Source organism: Panthera tigris, chromosome C2 (assembly GCF_018350195.1).
Source record: "Panthera tigris isolate Pti1 chromosome C2, P.tigris_Pti1_mat1.1, whole genome shotgun sequence".
Lineage (NCBI taxonomy): Eukaryota > Metazoa > Chordata > Mammalia > Carnivora > Felidae > Panthera > Panthera tigris.
The window spans coordinates 82,198,194-82,219,539 of NC_056668.1; the positions used below are offsets into that span (position 1 = coordinate 82,198,194).

A 21,346-nucleotide genomic window follows, 5' to 3' on the forward strand; every position below is an offset into this window, starting at 1 on the left:
CTCCTCCCAGGCCCTACTGCGCAGCGACCCGAAAGGCAAGGGTGGGAGGGAAAGCTCTGGGCCCAGGCTGCCAGGTACACAGAATGAGGACGGTGAAAGTCATTGCATCCAGCCCCATCCTTTCACAGATGAGACCTTGAAACCATAGAGGACTTCTCCGGCTATAAACAGTTTGAAACCCAAGGCCTCCTCCCCGTTATTGGGGTCTGGATCACATTCTTCCAGGAGTTCAGTGTGTCTAAAGGTACCCCACAGCTATTTGTCTCTCTCTTCTCCCCTACCAAGCAACAGGACATCCCACCATGTCTGCTTCAAGGGTCCAATCCTCCAGCGAAGTAACCCTCCAACTCCCACAATCTTGGACAGGGGAAGAGGCAAGAGGGGTGCCAGGTACAGGAACTGTTACAGTGCCAGCTCTGGAAAGGAGACTGCCCACCTATCCATATCCCTTCTCCAGAGGGAGTAGGCCATAAAGCAGGGAGGCAGTGAGCTTAATTGAATTCATATTTAATAATTACAGGCACCGTGCCCCCCCCTTCCCCCTGCCCAGGCAGCAGCAGGGGTGGTGCAGGGGCTGGGGCATATGCCCCCAGCAGCGAGGACGGCAGTCCCATGAGTGATTTTCAGAAAATAAAAAAGGACCCCAGGGGCAGGCGGTGGTGCCCCCCCCCAAGACACACCAAATTTCAAGACTTTATATATAATATATCTCTGTGCCCCAGGGGGAGGAGAGGGACACCTGGCAGCATCCTGGAGGGGGGCCCCAGGCAGCCCCACGCCATCCTGCCTCTTCAGCCATTTTATTAGCTCAGACACATCGCACTACAGGCACCCACTGCCACCGCCGCTGCTGCCGCCCCCCCTGCAGTCCGGGCGGCTGGCTGGGTCATCCGAGTGTCCATGGGGCTCCAAGTCCCCGGCCCCACCCGCCCTCAGTTGTGGTCAGACTCCTCCTCCTCCGCTTCACGAAGCCACTTGAAGAAGGCTGTGACAGATTTAAGGGCTACGCCCTTGCCCTGTTGCTCAGCGGGGTCCTTGCTACTCTCCCAGCTGTAGAAGGCATCCTCTTTCACCACGTCCTCATCATACAGCGCATCAAAGAACATCCGAAGCAGGTCTGCAAGCAAGCAGGACAGCAGTTAAGGAGTGCTGCCCACAACCACCCAACCCACTCCCAAGCTCCACTGTTAAAAATCAAGGCCCTGACCCATCAATCATCCTGACATTTGTGTGTCTGACCATTGATTAGAGTGACTAGGTAGGTCTCTAACAAGGTGTTAATCTTACTTTACGATCTAAGACTGCTGCACGCACAGGAACAAATCACGGCAGAACCTTACAAACCTGCCTTACCTTGGCAGCTTCTCCATTCATGATATATTTAATGAGGAAAACTATACACAGAATTGGTACTCCTAAATTTGGGAATCACAAAAGTCCCAGATATATCACTCACCAAAGTCAAGGGTTTATCACCTGGAACATTCACTGGCCACCATTACAGATTCTGACAAACTGTGGATCCCCATTTCCCCTTATTTTCCATACATCTGAACATACACATCCTCTCTAGCCTTGACATTTTTACGTGTGCCACATCCTTTGCCAGGATCATCTTTCTCTTGTCACCTTCCTAATGAATTTTTTTAGGTTCAACTCCAGCACCCCTTCCTCTGACCCTCTTTCTCCCCAACCTGGCTTCTAGTGAAGCCCTCCCAAGCGCAGGTCCTATCAGGCCTGAACACAACCTGTCCCATTCCCCATACTGTACTCCCAATCTTTCCAAAAGCAAATGGAGGCCAAGTAGTGAAACATTTCTTCTAAATAAAGAAATAAAGCATAGGTTCTAGAGTCTAGGCCTGGGTGAAACGCTGACAGCCATCTATGAGAAGCTGCAAACCAGGATGTTCCTGAGGGCGCACACACCCTCAAATCCACAACCACCACCCGTGGACAGCCCCCCAGCCCCATCCTACGGCAGCAGAGCATTCGTCCCAAACTTGTGCTCCAAATCCGGTGCATCCCACCCACCCTGGGGACCCTACACAATCAATTATCCACTCTGCCCTGTATCTTCAAACCCAAGTTTCTCCCTTCTAAACACAAAAGGCCTCCATCGCAACCACAATCTCTTACAGTCAAACAAAAGATTTTTGTCTTTGTACAAGACATTAATTAAACACTTTGTCTACACTTGCTGTTTTCCTTTTTTCCTATCTCACTCAAGTATTCCTCAGTCCTTTCCAATCCAGAGTGTCCCCTGCTCTACTAAATACTGTTTATGCCAGAGCGGCCTCCATGTTTTTACACTCCAAAGGCCCTAAACCGTCAGCTCTGCTCCTATGGAACTCTCAAGCAGCATCTAGCATTACTGACCACTTCCCCCTCCTAAAATTACTTTGTCCTTTGTTCACAGGGCCCTGTCCTCCTCTGGTCCCTCCCTGTGGGTCCTCTACTTCCTCAAGGCTCTATCCCATATTCTCATTGCTCTCCCTTGGGCAATCCCATATCCTCTGAGGACTTGCACATGTGTTGCCCTGGGTCAGCTTCTCACAGATCGGCCACCAACCCTGACCTCTTCCTCTCCAAATGAATTCCCATACTCAGCTGTCTACCTGACATCTCTGATCACCCCCACCCAGGGACCACAAACCCAATTATGACCAAAATCAACTTGACCCAGTGTTCCCAACCCCCAGAGTGAACGGTATACCACACTATCACCTCACTCAAAGCATCCTGGGAGTCATACATTAACTTGTCTCATCACCTCTTCCCCCTTAGGCCAGTGTTATGTCTTAAATGTAGTTACCTCTCCCAGCTTCACTGCCACCAGCAACACAACCCACTCCTAATTTGCTGCTCTTGCCATGTTCACACTTAACCCGTTCCAAACCATTCTTCCTACCAACGGCCCGGATGAGCTAAAAACTAAAATCCCACAAAGCCTTTTCCTGTCCTTAGGCTGAAGGCCAAAACTTGTCCCACGGCTTAGACAGCCCTGCATGACCTAGCCCACGTCCATCTCTCCAGCCCCATCTTGCCTCACATACGACTGGCTGCTGTGCTCGCCCACACTGGCCTTTCTTGAACAGTTCTCTTACTTTGTGTCAAGTACTTTCTGCCTCAGGGTCTTCCTTTACACACACAGTTCCTTCAAATCTCCCCCTCCAAATGGTCATTTAGCTACCATTTGTCACTTCCCACTCATTATCCTTTAGACTAGGTGTCCCCAGAGAGCACCCCAAGGACCCATCTTCCAACACTCATCACCACTGTGTTACTCTATGCCAACACAGAACTGTACTGGACTTTATCACTGCCAATGTCCCAGTGCTCTGGCACATACCTATCTGCTGAATGCATAATCTCAGGCATATTAACCTAAGCCTCAGTCTCCCAATAAGAAAAAGGGGATAACAGCATTGGCCTTAAACAGTAGTTGTGAAGATTAAATAAGGCAAAAAAAGAAAATTATCTCAACCCCATGCCAAGACGCCAGAGCACTCAGTATTTAGAAATTGTTATCACTTTTCACCTCCACGCTCCTGGCACAGAACAGTAGTCAAGTAATCTTCACGATGAGTCTAACTTCTTCCATTTGTAGGCAAAGAAATAAGCAGTGCAGGGGGAAGGAATCAATCACCAGGGCATTTTGCTCTCCTATGACCAGCCCCCTTTCTTGGGTTGAGACCCTTTGCAATGACTGCCTCCTGTTCTCTGGCAGCTCCTCCACCCCACCCCTGCAGCCCGGCTCTTACTGGCGGGCTGTTCTAAGGTCACTACAAGGGCCTGGAGGGCGTAGAGCGCCTGCAACTCCTTCTGTTCATCACATAAGTATTTCTGTAGCAGTTTCGCTCGAGCTTTCAGCACCGCGACATCCACTCGGAGGGGCGTCTCAACTACAGGAAGAAAGATGGGGTTAAGCAGAATAATGCACCCTCAGCCTGGTCCAGTCCACAACTAGGAGGCAAAGACCAAAACCTTCCTCCCTCCATCACTGGGCCCACCCTTGCCCCTCCATCTCCCTGGCTCCTCTTACAGATAATTGCAGAATAGCAGACAGCTGTCATGAGGGCCCGAACTAGTGTGTTGGATGCTACCTGCTGCTCACTCAGGTTGGCCTGTGCAGAAGAGAAACAAATGGCCTATATGTTCTGAATTCTGTCCCTACCCGCACACCAAAAACTGCCTCTCCTGTATGCCTCTCTCCCAATATCCAGGAGAAACATACCTCTATCCAGTCAAACACCCGTTGGTTACTGCTGCCCTCCTTCAGCAGCTTCTCCAACTGTTTGCTCAGCTCCTCAGAGGAGAGCATCCTCTGGCCAGGGGCTTCAGACTCCTCGCCCAAGGTATACTCCACCTTCTACAAATGAAAAGACCCAAATAGGAGGTAAGTATACCATGTGAGTTGCTGAGGGAAGAGGGAGACGAATGGCCAGTCCCAAATGCTAGAATTAACCTAACTCCAGCCGCAAACCTGTTCAGCGACAAATGCACTGATGTCCTGGCCTTCAGGTACAAATTCTTTCCAGCTGAGTCCAGCTTCTCGCCACAGCATCCCCACCTTTTTGGGACCCTAGAAAATGTAAGACCAATTCAGTAACCCTCTCTCCCTCTAGACCTAGTTCCACAAATGTCGTCTAGCAAATATTTACTGAAAGCCCATTAGGGGCCTAAGGGTTCAAATTGTTACAGAGATACCAACAGGCACAGTCTCTCCATGCCTACAGACTGGTACTACCACCCAAAGACACAAGAACTCATCTACCACAGTGCTAGGAAACTGAGGCGGGGGGGTAGGGTGCGGTGGGGAGAATAGCCTAACAGCCTCTATGAAAGACATCAATTAGCTTTCACAAGATCACCTTTACTGAAAAAGGTAAACAACCAAATCCAAATACCTCATCCCAGACTTCTACATTCCTCGATGTTTCTTTTTCTAAAATTGCTTAGTTTTCCATTATTCCAACTTACCAAACGCTCATGGGAGAGGACAACTTCTAACAAATATGCCTTTTTAGTTATTAAGTCCAGAAAATTTTAGATACAGATCTATCCCTCCCACAGCCCCCAAGGCAAATCAGAAATCCTCACATAAACAATAGTCTGAGCCCATTTTCTGTTAGGGAACAAGGCATTCTGAAGACATTACTCTTAAAATAACCGACACTCAAAATGATGACATTAATCCTAAATAAGACTATTATACTTCACGAATTTTAAAGATACTCATTCCAACACCACTAAAATTGAATTGCCTCACAGTTGATATATTACATTTAAACAAATGATCATAAGTTTTTTTCTTTATTAACAATGCATGAATAACACATCCTATAACCTAATACACCGGATTTAATGAACGCGGTAGTTCAAAGTACTTTTCTTTTTTAAACACAAACTATCCTGCTACACATTTCTACCCAAAAGGATTAATAGGATGCTGAAAGAGCAAGTCCCTTCCACTAAAGTCTCATTTGTCCAGGTCCCAGGGGAGCTAGACATTTTTTTTTTTAATGTTTATTTATTTTTGAGAGAAAGAGAGTGTGAGCAGGAGGCGGGGCAGAGAGAGGAGACACGGAACCCGAAGCAGGCTCCAGGCTCTGAGCCATCAGCACAGAGCCTGAGCAGGGCTCAAACTCACAAACCGTGACGTCATGACCTGAGCTGAAGTTGAAGTCAAAAGCTTAATGGACTGAGCCACCCAGGCGCCCTGGGAAGCTAAACTCTTAAAAGTGCCCTTCCCAGCTCTCACTACCAGAGTACCCTGCCCAACTTGCCTTTCCCATCTCTCCACTATGACATTTTATAGTCACCACTTAACTTTCACAAAGCAGTCCCAGCGCCCTTCTGGAAAGGCTTTCTGTCATGAACATTACCAACCTCACAGTACTCAAGACACTCCATTTTGACTATTTTATTTCACGCTTTACTTAACACTGTTTTTATTAAGCTGTCATTTCTTACTTTTCTCTTCCAGCTGGTTTCCTATGTTTTATTCACGGTGGTATCTCCAGTGCCTAGTATGTGATTAGTAAATGTTTTTAAAGAATGCTAGCTTAACTGGGGCGCCTGGGTGGCTCAGTTGGTTGGGCAACTGACCTCAGCTTAAGCCATGATTTCACGGTTCAGTTCGTGAGCTCGAGCCCCACGTTAGGCTCTGTGCTGACAGCTCAGAGCCTGGAGCCTGCTTCGGATTCTGTGTCTCCGTCTCACTCTGCCCCGCCCCTGCTCACACTCTGTCTCTCTCTCAAAGATAAACAAACATTAAAAGAAAAAAAAATTAAAAAAAAAAAAAAAAAAGAATGCTAGCTGAACCAATCAATCAATCAATCAATCAATCAAGGGCTTCGGGTCTTAGATTCCCATTCTCCTCCAGCCTTGGCGAGAACTCAACAGGAACTGGTCAGTGCCAGTCTCAACATTTCCTCTCCCAGGTACCAACACAGAACTACCATCAATATTAACCCCATCCCACCAAAGGACCGTGAGGTTTCAGGGTCACAGCAAGGAGCCAAAACTGGATGGTGGGAAGAGAAGTCCTGACACATCACCCCCAAAAGGCTCTCACTCACCATGCTTTTACATAGAAGCCCCAGGATCTCCAGCAACAGAGAAGCAGCTTTGCCCATGGGTCTCAGAGGTTTTGTAATCTCCCTACAAGAAAATTACAGGGAGTGTTGATAGCCTCCAAAGCCCTCTCAACACACTACCCCATCCCTCCCTAAACCCAGGCATCGAACTTGCCATACGTCCCTCCTCTCCCCTCCCCAACTCTGTCTTTACCTCCCTTGAATCCCACTCAAGGGGCTTACCTGAACAGTTCCCCCATAGGTACTCCACCTTCCTGCAGAATGGGCGTTATGAGTTCTGCTAGGTAGAGCCACACATGGGGGATGTCAATTTCCATGTCTTCAGCCAATTCTAGGATTTCATACAAACTGCAGATGAAATGAATTCAAAGTCAGGGCATTCTAGGAAAGACCAGCCAGACCTCCCACCCTCCATCTGGGGCATCACGGCATTGTTAAAGGATCAACTGTGGAGCCCCTGGGGAGCACTTCCTAGGCACGGGGCAATTATCTCAAGCTAAAGCCACACTCCAGTCCTTACATGGTACACCCCTATCCCTGCCAAAAGATCTGTTAACCAGGACAGTTGAGGAACTCCAAGGTTCCATGGGTCCTATAAAGGAGGGAAGTCTGTGGGTATGGAAAAATAGGAGGCCCTAAGAAGGCATACCCTTGGTAGTACTGAGCAGTGGAGAGGTGCCCAGCAAAGAGCAGCTGGTGCAGCAGCCGCCCCATATGCTCACGAGCGATAGTGCTGCGCTCCAGTGTTGACTCGATGCCATGCCGCACAAAGATGAAGAGCAGGGAGGGTGAGGCCAGCTCCTGTACGCATTGCACTGCCTCCTGCAGGTGTGCGGGGCAGGAGGGAGAGGGCAGTCACCGTCTGGTCCAGACCCCATATTCCATGCCTGTCCACACACGTCCTTCCCTGCCCACTCTGCTGTCACTCAGACCCCTCCCAATGCCTACCTTCATGTCATTGAGATGGAGATATTCTTCGATAATGGCCTTGGATTTCTTTTCCAGCTCTTCCTCAGAGAGTGCAGCCTTTGGGGGGCTCACCGGGGGCAGGGTGGCTTCTCGCTTCACTGAAAGGGAAAAAACAGATTGAGGACTTCAGTTCTAATTTTCCTAGAAAGAAGGGCCCAGAGCTCTGAAGACAGTCTGGGGACTGCCTAGTCCCAAACATACCCTTCCCTTCCTCTTCCAGCCCCTTACCAGCATCCCGCCCACGGTCCCGATCCTCCGTGAGGCTAGCTGCCTTGCGCAGTCCCTCAGGCTGGGAGGGCCGCTCTCTACTCCGTTCTTCCACTTCCTTGCTGAAGCTCCGCTTAGTGGCAGGTGTCCGAGAGCGATCGAGCCGGTCTCCACGCTCACTTCCCCGTTCACTCCGCTCTAGGCGGTCTCCCCGGTCCCCGGCTTTCTCACCTCTTTCCCGGCTCAAGCTACTCCTGGAGAAAAAAGCAGGCATGTCACCTCTCACCTATATGCCTAGCTGCTCTCTTGTATTAACTATCCAACATGCTGAGCAACTGCAGGGCCTAGTTCCTGGCGTCAGGAATGTGCCCCATCTAGCCAGAGGTTCTGAGCATTACAGGTGTGAGGATTCCTATAGCAACCACCAAAGTCCAATCACAGCACTCTCACAGCATAAAGAAGAAAAACATCCAGGAAACCTCACCTCTGTACCACACGTCTGCTATCTGTGTTTTCTGTAGGTACTGCTTGTTGAAGGGCTGAGAAGCGGTTCAAGGTACTAGTAGCTGGACGAGCAGCTTCTGATGCTGGGGAGGCAAAAAGCCCGGATCAGAATCTCTTGCTGCTGTCTTCCGTTCTATCTCCTACTGTTTAGGACACTTGGTCCTAGTCCCGACAAGAACACAGTTTATTCCCCAGCCCCAAACATACGCCTCCCATTACTACCTAACCACTTTGTACCAAAAGCCTCCCTTATAGACAAGGCTCTGCCCTCAAGAGAGAATAGCCACCCAGCTCCTTACAACGGCCTCCATACCTGCATCAGAGGGCTTGGCTCCTGAGCCTCCACTGCTGCCCTTGCCCCAGCTCAATCGCCCACCAGGTGCAAAGAGCTGGTTGTTAGAATCAATGGAGCCGGGCTGAGGAAGGAAAGGGGAGTGGAGTCATGAGTCTAATCTGGCCGAAGCCCGCAGCCACAAGGTAGCAAATTGCCTAGACCAGGGGAAACTTTTCCTGTAAAAGGCCAAATAGTAAATATTTTAGCCTTTGTAGGCCATATAGTTTCTATTTCAACTACTCCACTCGGCCACTGTAGCACAAAAGCAGTCATGCACAATACTTCAGGGAAATAAGAATAGTTATATCCCAATAAAACCACGGATACTGAAATTTACATTTTGAATAATTTCATATTACATAATACCCGCTTTATTTTTTTTCAACCGTTAAAAAAAACACGAAGGTCATTTCTTAGCTGTGAAATGTAGAGAAGCAAGGAATGGGCCAGATTTGCTGTGAGTTTGCTGACACTGGCCCAGACGGATGTGAATACACCCCCTGCTAGAGCTGGCAGCCCTGTCACTAGCAATCTAACTAGTCTAAGAGGAAAAATTCAGCCGTTGCCTTCCCAACCTCAGAAAATGAGGGGACTGAGATCCAAACCTATGCTCAATGTCTGTTTGATCCCTCTTCACCCTCCCATGACCACCACCCCTCCCTCCAATACACACACCCCTACCTTCGTGATCTTGGTGAGCCGTGAGGTGTCAATAGGGCGGCTGCCCTTGCTGATGGGGACTGTGTTCCAGCCACCATCATCCACAAGTGGGAGGCCTCGGCCTGGGACAAAGAGAGCATATTGCAATAATGAGTAACTCCTAGCAGCCATATCACCTGGGGCCAGCCCAGCCTCTCTTCCTCAGATCCTCAGTTCCATCACATGGTCTCAGTGGCCCAGACACGTGGCACTAACAAGAAGTCATCAACGGAAAGCTTAACCCCTTACTCTGCCCCCTCCTTAATCTGAGCCTCAAACTCACTAATAGGTGGGCCTGGAGGGCCACCCCGACGCTTGTCGCTGCCCTTGGCCATTAGCTGCTGCACTTTTACATGTTCCCAGTGCTCCTCCATCTCAGCCTCCTTGTGGATCTGGTCAATGGTCTTGGGACCCTGGTCCCCACGGCGTGGCACCCAATTGCTCTGTGGGTAGAGAAGGCCAGTCACAAAGTAATTACATCAGATGGCCAGACAAAGCTGTGTTGGGAACTGGGAACTGCGGGGTACAGGAAGCAGACCAGCAGTGGGAAGGAGAGGACACACACCCGTCGCAGATCCAGCACGTCTTGCAGCATAAAGCGGATTCGGGATGAAGTCTTCTTTTCCTTAATGATTTTTTCCATCTGGTTGAAATACTGATCCATCCGGGGCTAGGAAGAAGCAAAGGCATCAGGTCAGGAACTTGTCATACCTCACCTCCAACTGTAGGCCTGGCCCCTCCTCAGACCTTCAGCTCCATCACTGTGGCTCAGTGGCCCACACATGACAGCCCAACAAGGGGTCTGTCGTCCCTTCCACATCCCAGGACCCCTACCTTGGCTTTTTCAAAATCCAGATCTTTGCCAATGGTAGTGAGCAGACGACAAAGGCATTCAAGAGACTCTTCATCATGGTTCTTAAGTAGTTTAACCACACAGTCATGCATTATTGCCTCCGTTAACATCTTCAGCTTAAACAACTCCCCAATAAACTTGATATTCCCTAAAGAGCGCCGCCGGGCTATGTCTCGAGCCTCTTCCAACTCTTCCTTCAGGCGTCCTCGTTCTTCTGCCTGCCAGTTATAGGATAGAAATCCATCAAAAAGGTACCCAGCCACTGGGCTAACACGTCTCTCCTCCACTGCATTTGGATTCCTAAACGTAGCAGCAACTACTCATGCCTTAAGGCAGAGAAACCTCCAAAACACCATGAACCCCCACCCCTCCCTTATTCCCACCCCCAATTCTATAGCAGAGTAGCAACCGGATGGACAGTGGGTTGGTGGGTTTTCTCTCACCGTAGCAGCTTCATCCATTTCTTTCTGCTTCTTCTCAAAAACCTCATCATCATCTTTGTCTTTCTCAAACTCCTTCTGACATCGATTCAACAACAGTTTTCGGAAGTTCACAGTCACTGTTGGCTTTTCTGTAGTGGGCACTTTCAGCTGTACGTCAAAGAGAATGTCACATTTACACTGGTCCCAAGTGGAAAGGCCCTCCAAGAGTCTTTAACTACCTAACCCAGGAAGACCTCTGGTCCCCAATCTGCCTCCTTATGGCTGCCATCAACAGCACAGGCTGGAAGAGAACCAAGAAGCTGGACTCAAGGAGTCTCAGGAAGAGAAGTAGGGAACTAGACCACAAGGTTTAGTAACAGTGGAAACTAACCGCCATGAGGCAGCGGCACATGTTGGCATAGGCCACAGAGAAGTTGGGCTCTGAAATGGCCTTCTCGAAGATGAGGTCAATGACCCCTTTGAGGCGTTCCTCAGTGTCGATGGCCAGCTGTGTCACCTGCTTCATCAGCTGCTGGAACATCTGGGGTGTCAGCTTATTCAGTATGGAGCGCACCCTGCGGAACAGGTCCTGGCAGAGGGGACAGAAAAGACACAGGATCCAGTGAGGTTCTCAAAAGAACAGAGGTCGCTGGGAGGAACAGTAGAGGGTGGTAGGGACTCAGGTAGACACTAGTGATAAGAATGACAGAAACAGGAGCAGCTGGGTGACTCAGTCGGTTAGGCATCTGACTCTTGATTTCAGCTCAGGTCTGATCTCACAGTTCATGAGACAGAGCTCCAAGTCGAGCTCTCCACTTTCCGTGAGGAGCCTGCTTGGGATTCTCTTGGTCTCCCTTTCTCTCTGCCCCTCCCCATATGCACATGCACTCTCCCTCTCTCTCTCAAGACAGATAACATTTAAACAAACAAACAAAAGAACAGAAACAGAGAGGGCAAAGTTGGCTCAGAGAGCAGACCTTGAAAAGAAAAATTGGAGACCAAAAACAGCACTTGTCAGTACCTGGGTTTTGCTGCCATCAGCATCCTCTTCCCCTCGATCCTTATCAGCAGCTGTCCGCTTGCTGCTGGGTTTCCAGGCTTTCTCTGCTTTGTTCAACTTTATATCTTCAGTCATTAACACCGTGGCAATGATCTTGCGTGGTTCCTTTCGGGGGCCCTGCTGAGAGCGCCGGGGTCCCAGACCAGCCTGCTAAGCAAGGGGCAAGAACAAGTGAAGACACAGAGCCAATCAGCACAACCTGTGACACTGCCACCATGCATCTCCAGGGCAGTTTTCTCCCCATCTCTCAACAAGACAAGGGAGCCATCCCCCAAACCCCCTTGACCATCTGTCCCTCCAGCCAGTCCCACTCACCGGCCCTCGGGGCAGCTCCCCACCTGGCCCACCCCTTGGGGGCCCACGGTTGCTAAGGGCTGGTCGGCCAAGGTTGGCAAAGGAAGGAGTGAAGTCTGGGCCGCAATTTATGCCTTGAAGTCTAGCGGGGTCCAGTGGCCGTAGTGGTGTTTTATTGGCCTGTGAAGAGGACGCAGAAGGCATGAGAAACAGTTATGGCTCTTGACTACTCTCTCAGGACCTCAGGCACCTCCCCCAGCAAGCCCGCCAGCCCAAACTGACCCTCCCCCTCAAGCCTACCAACCTTATCCAACACCACATCGCTGATATGGGGCAATCCCTCTGGCTTCTGCATACTGGCAAAGATGAACTGAAAGCCAAGCAGGAACTCACGGTCATAACGCTTTTTCTCCTCAAGGTTTAGAGGCTTCCACTGATCTACGAGGAACACAAGATGAACCAATCATATACACTGGTCTCCTGGGGGCCTGGCAAGACTACACAACCCTTCTCAACTTTTCCCTCAGCATACCTGACTTATACTCATACTTCTGCTCCCCTGGCTGGATGTTCTCAGCATTGTGAATTTTGTCTTCCTTTGAGTCCCAGGTCTCATCTGCTTCCTCAGGCCGGGGGGGCACACTGCTGCCCTCAGGCTCCAGACCAGGGCTGGTGCCTACAGGAGGCTGATTTTCCACCTCTGGTACTCCTGGGTTCACCTATAACCACAGGACACCCCATTTTGGTTACAGTATGATCACTGTTCCATACCCACACTCTGCCCTCTCCCCTCCATTACTTTCTGCTCCCTTACCTCCTTGAAGGCATCTAGAAGGTCTCCTACAGCCTCCTTCTTATTGAGCTCCTTAATTTTCCGTCTCCTCTTTGGCACAGACACTGCCACTATTTATTTAGGGGGGGAAAAAGTGGGAATAACTTATATGGGGAACAAAAGTGGGAATAACTGGGGAAATAAAAAGCAGCTACTGTATAGTATTTCCTCTTTCCAACATACCCACTGTGGACTTAAAATTCCTTAATCTCGGAATTTTAGCTCTTAGGGTCCACAAGGCTTCTATGACCCAGACACAGTGGCACAAATGAGAGATCATCAATAAAGAGAAAAAAAAAAAACCACACCTTTCAGTCCGCCCCACTTCTACCATCCCATCACACCTTACCTTGGGTGGCTGCTGCTGCCTCCAAATTCTGAGGCAGGTGGGCTGCAACAGGGGTGCTCTCTTGGGGAAGAAGTTCCTCTCCTCCTTTCTCACCCTCAGCATCTCCTGTTTCTCCTTCTTCTTCATCTTCTTCCTCTTCCTCCATTTCCTCCTCCTGGGCGGGGGAAGCAGCTGGAGGAGCCATAGCTGGAGTGGCAGAGAGGACGGCGGGGGGAGCCACTGATGCTGTAACCTCCTTGGCCTGCTCCTGTGGCTCACTGACTGGGCTTAAGTCCACAGCTGGTGGCGAGGGGGCTCCGTTGAGCAGTTCCTCAGGTTGGGCAGTTGGAGCAATGGGCACGGGGGATTCAGAAGGACAAGCTGGCGGAGGGAGAGGAGCAATCTCGGGGCTCGACTCAACCTCTGGTTCCAGATCCTCAGATGAGACCATGCCGTTAGGTTCAGGCAGAATTTCCACTTTGTGAGATGCAAGGGGGGTGGGAACCTGGAGAGGACTGGAAGAGAACTCAGATTCTGGAATCGGTTTGCTAAGTGTCACTTCTACTTCCAGTATGGGTTCGGCGAGGGGAGTGGGTTCTGGAGAGAGGCAATATGGCTCCCTAGTTTCACGGGGCATGGGGGTGGATTCTTCTACAGACATCTGGATCATCCCCGTTGTCACAGTGTCCCCAGGAATGGAGAGGACTGCAAGATTAGGCTCAGACCCCGGTTCCAAGATTGGGGGTGGTGATGGGGTCGGACAAGGTGACGAAGGCTGGGATTCTGAAGGGCTGTGCTCTGGGCCAGGCAGCCCCGGCCGGCTCCCAATGACTGCTCCCTGGGACCGGTCATCTGCACCACAAAAAAGACAAGTAATTAAAAGCAGGTCTTCAGTGCTGTTGTTCCTCCTCCTCCCAGCTAAGACATTCCCGGCCTAAATCACCCCCGCAATCTTCTCCTATCTAAGCCTTTTCCCTTCTCACCTAAAATCTGATCCACCCGCAAAATCCCACTACCTAAAACCTAAGTCATTCTTCCCTGGCACCCAGGTCAAGTCACTCCACCTCCTCAGCATTTGAAACTGTCACACTCCTTTTCACCATAAAAGCTCTGCCCCACCTGCTTACCTACCTGGCCGGACAACAACAGCAACCTGGGGTGTCTCCCCATTAGCTTGAGGCTCCAGACCGCCTCCCGTCTGCAAGACACAAAGAGTTACCAAGTTTGCCCTGAAGAGGCCCACAACCCTTCTCTACTAGAGCCATTTCTACTTTAAGTCTGCCTAAAAATCCAGGAAAACAGGAAAACAAATCCCTTAGTTGGAAAAAAAGATCAAAGGACTTGAGAGTCCAGGTCAGAACAGCCATCGTAGCCAGGGCCTCACTCAAAGAGCAGACAGTACCTGGGGAGGGGTGGGTGTGGAGGCGGTGCGGGCCCCAGACATGATCTCCTCTGTGATATCCTTCCCTCCTTGGTTTGGATCTCGAATTCGGATCTGGGGAAAGAAAGCTCCGGGATGAGTGGGAAGCAAGGGGAGCCCACCTTTCCACCCTGCCCCACTCCTAAGACTCCACACCAACCCCCCACTCCCCACTGGGAAGCGGGTGGGTGAGTGCCAGAAACCCCATGAGTTCTACTGTCAACCCATCCAGCTCATCTTGTATTCCCTGCCCTGGCCCCCACCCCTAAGAGACCCTTGACCTCACAGAGCAATCTCGTACATCACAATGCCCCTCCCTCCCTCATCCCTGCCCCACCAGCAGTCCCCAAGTCAATTGGCTGCACACCCTAGAGCCCAGGACCCCCATCTAGCACCCATCCGGCTCACTTGTGGCTAGTCTGCCTGATCTCTGGGGGCAGGGCCCAGATCCAGTGGGTGGAGCCAGGGTGACTCAGCGGCTTCCCCAGCCCTGGCACCCTATTCTGGGCACCACGCCCAGGGCTTGAGGATTGAGCAGAGGCGGAGGCCTCAAGAGCTTCCAGGACTGGGAGGTGGGGGGTGGGGCCACAGAAAACAAACCATTTCCAAGACAAGCCACCAGAAACCCAAAACCGAACATAGATCTTATAGACCCCAGAACCTTGGTCTCTCAGGAACTCCTGCACTAGCCACTTCAGTTCTTCCCATGAGCTGCTTCTACACTGACGTCTTAGTACCTTATACTTTACAGAGAACCTGAGCACTTCAGATCCCCATTCTCTATCCGCTCCCGGCTGAAGATCTCCTTCCTCAACTTTCTGCTCCCTGACCCACAATGTCTGACCTTGATTCTCCCTTTCCCAGATGTCCCAGAGCCCCTTGCTGCTACTCACGGTCTTCCGCTCCCTCTTGGGAGCAATCTGGGGTGGCTGGTTCATCAAAACTGGGGCGGGGGCCACACCAGTGGGAAACTGCTGCACACCCTGGGCTGGGTAGTAGGCGCCAGCTTGGGAGGGGGGATGGGCGAAGGGGGATGGAAGGGACACAGAAAGGAAGAATGGTGGCAGTGTCAGGGCCCAACCATGTACAAATGCCTGCTTGAACACCTCCCATCCCCAGAACCTCTCATCACCCACGGCCGGCCCCTCGCCCTGCCCCACCCACCTCCCCAAGGGAGTTAGGTGTCTATCAAAGCTGGGGAACCAGTCTGAACTGCGTTTACAAGAATTCCTGACACTGACACACACACCTTATAGGCGCACACTCCTTCCCCTCCACACCAGCTACCACTACCAGAACTTCTGTTTCTCTTCTACCCTATAAGATAGAATGTATGCCTCCGACCCCCAGCAACACACACACACATGTATTCTGAGGGAGCAGCAACTACTTAACCTGAAACAGAATCAGGTCTTTGGCTGGGAATGAGAAAAACAGATTTGCCAACCCTGTCCCACTCAACCTGAGTCCAGTTCCAATCTCCAGCCCTTTACTAAGGGGCAAGGAAACAAAGAGTAACATTATGAACCAGGCCCAGGAAGTGGAAAAATTAATTCCTTAAAGCAATGGTCTCCAAAATGGGATGCATTCTTTAATCTCATCCATAATATCCACTTGTTTGTTTTTGACAAACAACATGTTATTTGTTTAAATGATGCATATGTATAAACAAACAAAACACACATATTAGAGGTACACACTCAAAATATTTCCTGAGATGATCAGAAAATTTTGGAAACCACTGCGATAAAAAAAACGAATCCTTTCCTAGAATATAAGTGAAAAACAGCTACAAAATCCTCTCAAATCCACATTACATGGGCTCCCACCAACCACAGAACAAGTGTCACAGGAAATGTTTACTAACAGGCCCTCAAACTTGTGCATGACCCTATATTCTTTGACCTGAGAAGGACTCCTAACTCTCAGCAATAGGATAAAACACTACCTGCCCCTCACCCAACAAGTTACATATTAAGCACCAATCCCTACTTAACCCTATCATTTTTAGACCAAGGAATGAGCCTAGGAAGGGTCTAGGAATTTATAGGTGAGTTTAGATGCTCCGTGGGACTCACTCTCAACCTGACTCCTTCCCCTGCTTACCATAAGTTCCAAACTCTGTAGGGCTTGCACCCGGATAGAAGCTTGGGGCTCCTGGCTGTACAGGATACTGCTGTGTCGGGACAACATATGTGGAACGCCCCTGGTGGGGAAGGGGGAGGAGGGGAGAGCAGTTGAGGGAGCTATGAGTACCATATCAAACTACAAAGAGAACGTAGGGCAAGACAGGACAGGTCAACTATGGGCAATGACCAAAACAAAGTCCCACCTCTGGAAAAGAGATGGGACTGGAGGGTCAGGGTAAGGGAGGTGGGGGTTCAGGTTTAAGGTTCCATGGCTTCCAGTCCCCAAGCCTCCAACCTCACCTGTCCAGGGATGTAGTAGGCCCCTTGGGAGGCTGAGTAGGAAATCTGGGAAGGGATCATCATTACTTGGGATCCAGCAGGGTAGACATGAGCAGCTGGGCCAGGGCGGGCGGGGGCTGCACTCTGCACTCGGGAGGCTGCACTGCTCGGGGGCTGGGCCCGGCTAGGGTAGAAGTGCTGTCAAGAGCGAGGAAGGCAGTTGGCATTGGGAAAGGAAGGAAGTGGACAGCAAAATGGCCACTCCACAATGTCTCTACTCTGGAGAGAAATACTGAGGGCTTTGGAGCACAGGGACCAATCCTAACTCACTTAACCAACTGATGATTAAGTGGCCTCTTGTACTCACACATACTCTCCACATTCAGGTATACACTTTGCACTCCATGAATATACTCCCTCACTGCCGTGCATACTCACGTCACTTCCACCAGGCTACCCTCTGCAGAGGCTTCCTAACACCCAGATGCATCATGCCTAAGTGAAGCCCTTTTGGGCAACATACTCCCCAGCATGCATTGCTCCACCCTAAGGTACTGAGAAACTAACCACTAACATGCAACAGTCTCCCAGTTCCCAGATATGCACTCTGCAAGACTTAGCCTCTAACATGCATCGGTCAGTCTCAGACTGAGGACCTTAACAGCAAACATGTCCCCACCCTGAAGACCCCCAGTCCCTGTATCTAGTCCTCGACTAGGGCAGAGGATAATGGTGAGACTATGAGAGGGTCCAGGATTAGCAAAGGGGTATTACCTGCAGAGACCTGAATCCTCCCTGAGAGCACATGGGGACAGGAAAGAAGAGAATTATCTCCAAGGTGATGAGGGGGAAAAATGAAGGAAGTAGGACAAGAATGCTGCCACTTAGTGAGAAAGAATTTAGGGAACAGAGAAAGGCAAGAACCAGCTGGAGTGTTTACTTTGCCATAGTCCAAAGAGAAAGAAGGGAAGGGAAATGGAGCAACCACAACCTCCCAGTAAAAGAAGGAAATAGGAAAGAAAACAGGAGTTGGCAGCAGGGCCCAAAGCACTGCTCCCAATTCTCAAGGCACCAGGACCCCTACTAATGCCACCCCACAGACTACATACTCCCCAAGGGGCCAGCCACCGTAAGTAATCAACAGCACAAAGTGCAGAGACACATGAAAGAACACAGAGCAACTATCAGGAAATTGGGGCAGATACAGGGTCTCCACAGTTTCCATGCTAGGCCCAAACTGGCCTAAGGTTTCCATGGCTCCCACCCAGGCACCCTACTCCCCTCCCCACAGCCCCTCACCTGGCGGGGCTGAGAAGGCGTGTTCATTTGTGTCGCTTGTGGCGTACTGAACACCACCGGTGCTGTCTGCCCCGGGGGAAACGCTGGCTGAAGGGGGGAGACCAGAGTTCAGCAAGAGGGGAAACCCGGGTGGGGCAGAAACCCAAGCTGGTAAAGTAAGGGGAGCAGACCTGTGGCAAGAGCTTTAGCAGTCCACATGCCCCCTCTTCCCCATGACAGCCCCTGGGAACAGCCCAGGGGCCCTGTCTCAATTTGGCAGCAGGAAGCTGCACTTTGCCCTGACACAGATGGGGGTGGGAAAATCCAGAGGTTGGAACCTGTTCCTGACCAGCTGCCTGGTCTCCCCCACCCCCACCCCAGTCTCTGCTAATTCCTCCCTAATTACCTGTGGGAGTCCAGGGGATGGGGCAGGTGGGGGGCCTGTGGGCTGTGGAGCTTTGTTCATTTCATTTGGTGCCACATCAGGGTCCCCCCAGCACCTGTTGGGAAAGAGTGGAGCTCGGAAAAGGAGAAGGGACCCAAGCTTAAGGCAAATGGAGTGGGGGGAGGGGTTGAAGCAAGGGCCGGGTTCCACACCGAATCCCGGAGGCGCGAAGGGGTTGAAAGAGCAGAAAAGATCCAGCTTATGTCCCCACCAACACGTTGTCAAACCAGCATCACCTCCAACCACCCCCCTGATCTGCTGAAACAGCCCCCTCACTCACCCCCTCGGTTAAGAATAAGTCCACGGTGCGGCCTACAGGTTCTGGGCATCCGAGGGCCTGGGGTTGGGAGGTGAGGGGTATCAACCTGGCTCCGCGGGGCCCAAGACCAACCAGACCGGAAATTCCAGGTCTCGCTGGCACCAGGCTCCCGGATCACAAACGGAGCTAGCAGCTTCGGCCGTGGTGTCCCCACCCCCCACCTGGGGACACCGGGTTCGGGGCCAGGCCCAGGGGCACACAAGGCACGCCTGCTGCGGGTGGCCGCAGGGGCACCCGCGCGGGGCCAGACGCGAGGCCTGCCGCCGCCCAGGAGTGGAGACCAGGAAGGGCGGGAGTCGGGCCGTAAAAGGCCAGGCGGGCGGCGGCCGAAGAGAAGCCGGTTTCTAGTAAGTGAGGGTCGGCCCGGAGGGCGGGCGGGGCCGGGGGCTCCTCCCTGCCCGCCGCTGCCGCCTCCCTCCCCTGCGCCCTCCCTGCGCAGCGCCGGCCAGTGCCAAAGAACAACGTGTCACTTCCCGGCGGCCGGGCCGCAAAGGGGGGAGGGGGCGGCGGGCCGGGAGCCGCGGTGCCTGCGCCCGCGGGGCCCCCTCGGGTCAGACCGAGGTGGCACTTCGCGGCCGGCGAACCCGGCGCCCTCCCAGCCAGCGGGGACCGCATATTCCGGCCCTGCGCTCCCCCACCCCCACCCAGCAGCCAGGCCGGGCCAGGCCGGGCACACGTGGGCCAGGGATCGGGCCCTGGCGGGCCGGGGCCCGGGCTTGGGCCGCGGGGCCAGGGCGCCGGGGCGGCGGCGCAGGGTGGCCGGTCCCGGCCCGGATGGCGGCGGATGCGGGGGGAGGGGGTGGGGGGGCCGGGTCGGGCCCGGACATGGCGGCTTTACCTTCAGTCTCCTTCAGTCCGCGCGGCCGAGCCCCACGCAGCCGCACAGACGTAGTCCACAACCATTTCCGGCTCCCCGCACAGATCCCGCTCGGCGGCCACCGCTTCTCCGCAGGCGCAGCCGGCGCCCCCACGTGACCGGCGCAGAGGGAGGAGCTACGCCCGGCGCCGCGGAGCACAGAAGATTTGCCCCGCCTGGTCATGTGACAGTCACTGCCCGCCCCCGTGTCCCCTCCCGAACTTTGGAACTTCCAGACTGACCCCCATCTGCGTCTCCGTTCCGCGGTTCTTTAGTTCATTCATACTTAGAGCATTTATTGAGTGCATACTAAGTACGAGGCGAAGTGCTGGTCAGGGGCTGAGAGTAGCGAAATTCATTAAAGACTCAGTCCTGCCTAAATAAATCATGATACAAATAGGAAAATAAAAATTATGCAACCTTTGAAGATAAGGTGATTGAAATACCTATTAAACTGAATGTTAGGCCAGAAAGATTGAAACATTCCAAGAAATTAGTATGAGATTTGCCTCCCAAAGATCAGCCACTCCCAGGGAGGGACAAAAGTCAATCATGGAAAGTTCAGAATAATGACGAAAGAAGTAATCCCAAAACCCCTTCCCTGCAGCCAAAAGACTTGGCACCAGGAGGAACCGTCCTAGAGCCAAATACACGTACTCAGATGGCCTGGGTTTTAATCCAAACTCTGCTGCTTCCTGGCCATGTACCTACTACCCACCTACTTAATAACTGTTATAAAAATGGGAAGATTTGAAACCAGGCAGTCTGGCTCAAATCTAAGCTTTTAACCACGCTGCTTTCTTTACCAATGACAACATCCACTCACTCTATTGGATTGTGAAGATTAAAGGAGTTAATTCATGTGAAAGGGCTTCAGTGCCTATGTACCTAGCAAAGACACACTTGCTCTCACTCACCCATGTGTGATCTGTGGGTGTAGGTGTGTGTATGTGTACACATGTAATCTCAGAAGGTAAGAAAACATTTTCTCTGTACCAAGGATAGAGTGGTGGTTCAATATATATGGCCTATCTGATCTCAATCTTCACAATTTCCTATAAAACAGATTGTATTATTCTTCCCATTGTATATGAGGAACTGAAGCTCCAAAGCAGCAAAGTAGACAGACACATGGCAGAGGAACTATAGTGAGAGTGAATATATAGATCTAGTGTTCTCTGACTCGATCATGTATGACCCCTTCCTCTACTCTTCTCATTTCTCTTCCTCCCTAAGCCAACTAATAAATAAAATTCAATTACTACCTACATGCCAATCTGTTTCTAACTCAGAAACCTCTCTCTCGAACTCCAGTTAGAATAAAAGACATCTCCACCTAATCATCCCACAGGTATCTCAAATTGTGTATGCCCAGATAGGAACTTATCATCTCTCCTTATGCAACAGAGTCCTCCACCTCAACCCCATACATGTTGGTGCCTGTGTGTTTTTGTTAAGATTTTTTTTTAAGTTTACTGTTTTTAATTTTTTTTAATGTTTATTTTTGAGAGAAAGAGAG

General features: G+C 51.4%; 1 protein-coding gene and 3 non-coding genes across 8 annotated transcripts; all 4 read right to left on the bottom strand.

Annotated features, from left to right (window-relative positions):
• Window positions 1–491: 491 nt before the first annotated feature.
• On the bottom strand, window positions 492–19,903 carry EIF4G1 (eukaryotic translation initiation factor 4 gamma 1). 5 transcript variants are annotated; one of them, XM_042957223.1, is made up of 33 exons: window positions 19,810–19,899; window positions 18,933–18,989; window positions 18,614–18,707; window positions 18,229–18,315; window positions 16,951–17,127; window positions 16,628–16,727; window positions 15,415–15,527; window positions 14,504–14,596; window positions 14,233–14,299; window positions 13,123–13,953; window positions 12,756–12,844; window positions 12,474–12,660; window positions 12,246–12,379; window positions 11,963–12,121; window positions 11,609–11,794; window positions 10,979–11,176; window positions 10,609–10,755; window positions 10,147–10,383; window positions 9,878–9,982; window positions 9,596–9,755; window positions 9,295–9,395; window positions 8,593–8,695; window positions 8,260–8,362; window positions 7,797–8,029; window positions 7,548–7,666; window positions 7,249–7,421; window positions 6,822–6,947; window positions 6,582–6,663; window positions 4,484–4,582; window positions 4,235–4,369; window positions 4,043–4,124; window positions 3,762–3,902; window positions 492–1,117 (listed from the first exon to the last, which is right to left on the bottom strand). In XM_042957223.1, exons 3-33 carry the CDS (start codon window positions 18,671–18,673, stop codon window positions 933–935), a joined length of 4,812 nt encoding a protein of 1,603 aa, XP_042813157.1. In that variant the 5' UTR covers window positions 18,674–18,707; window positions 18,933–18,989; window positions 19,810–19,899; the 3' UTR covers window positions 492–932. The 5 variants fall into 5 exon arrangements, with proteins under 5 accessions (XP_042813157.1, XP_042813154.1, XP_042813156.1 ...); XM_042957220.1 differs by having other exon boundaries at window positions 11,609–11,797; XM_042957222.1 differs by lacking the exon at window positions 18,933–18,989 and having other exon boundaries at window positions 11,609–11,797; window positions 19,810–19,903.
• Window positions 9,471–9,546, bottom strand: LOC122230879. Its single transcript, XR_006207948.1, has one exon. It is a non-coding gene; the product is annotated as a small nucleolar RNA SNORD66 (small nucleolar RNA).
• Window positions 10,050–10,113, bottom strand: LOC122230881. Its single transcript, XR_006207950.1, has one exon. It is a non-coding gene; the product is annotated as a small nucleolar RNA SNORD66 (small nucleolar RNA).
• Window positions 12,996–13,061, bottom strand: LOC122230880. Its single transcript, XR_006207949.1, has one exon. It is a non-coding gene; the product is annotated as a small nucleolar RNA SNORD66 (small nucleolar RNA).
• Window positions 19,904–21,346: the final 1,443 nt, after the last annotated feature.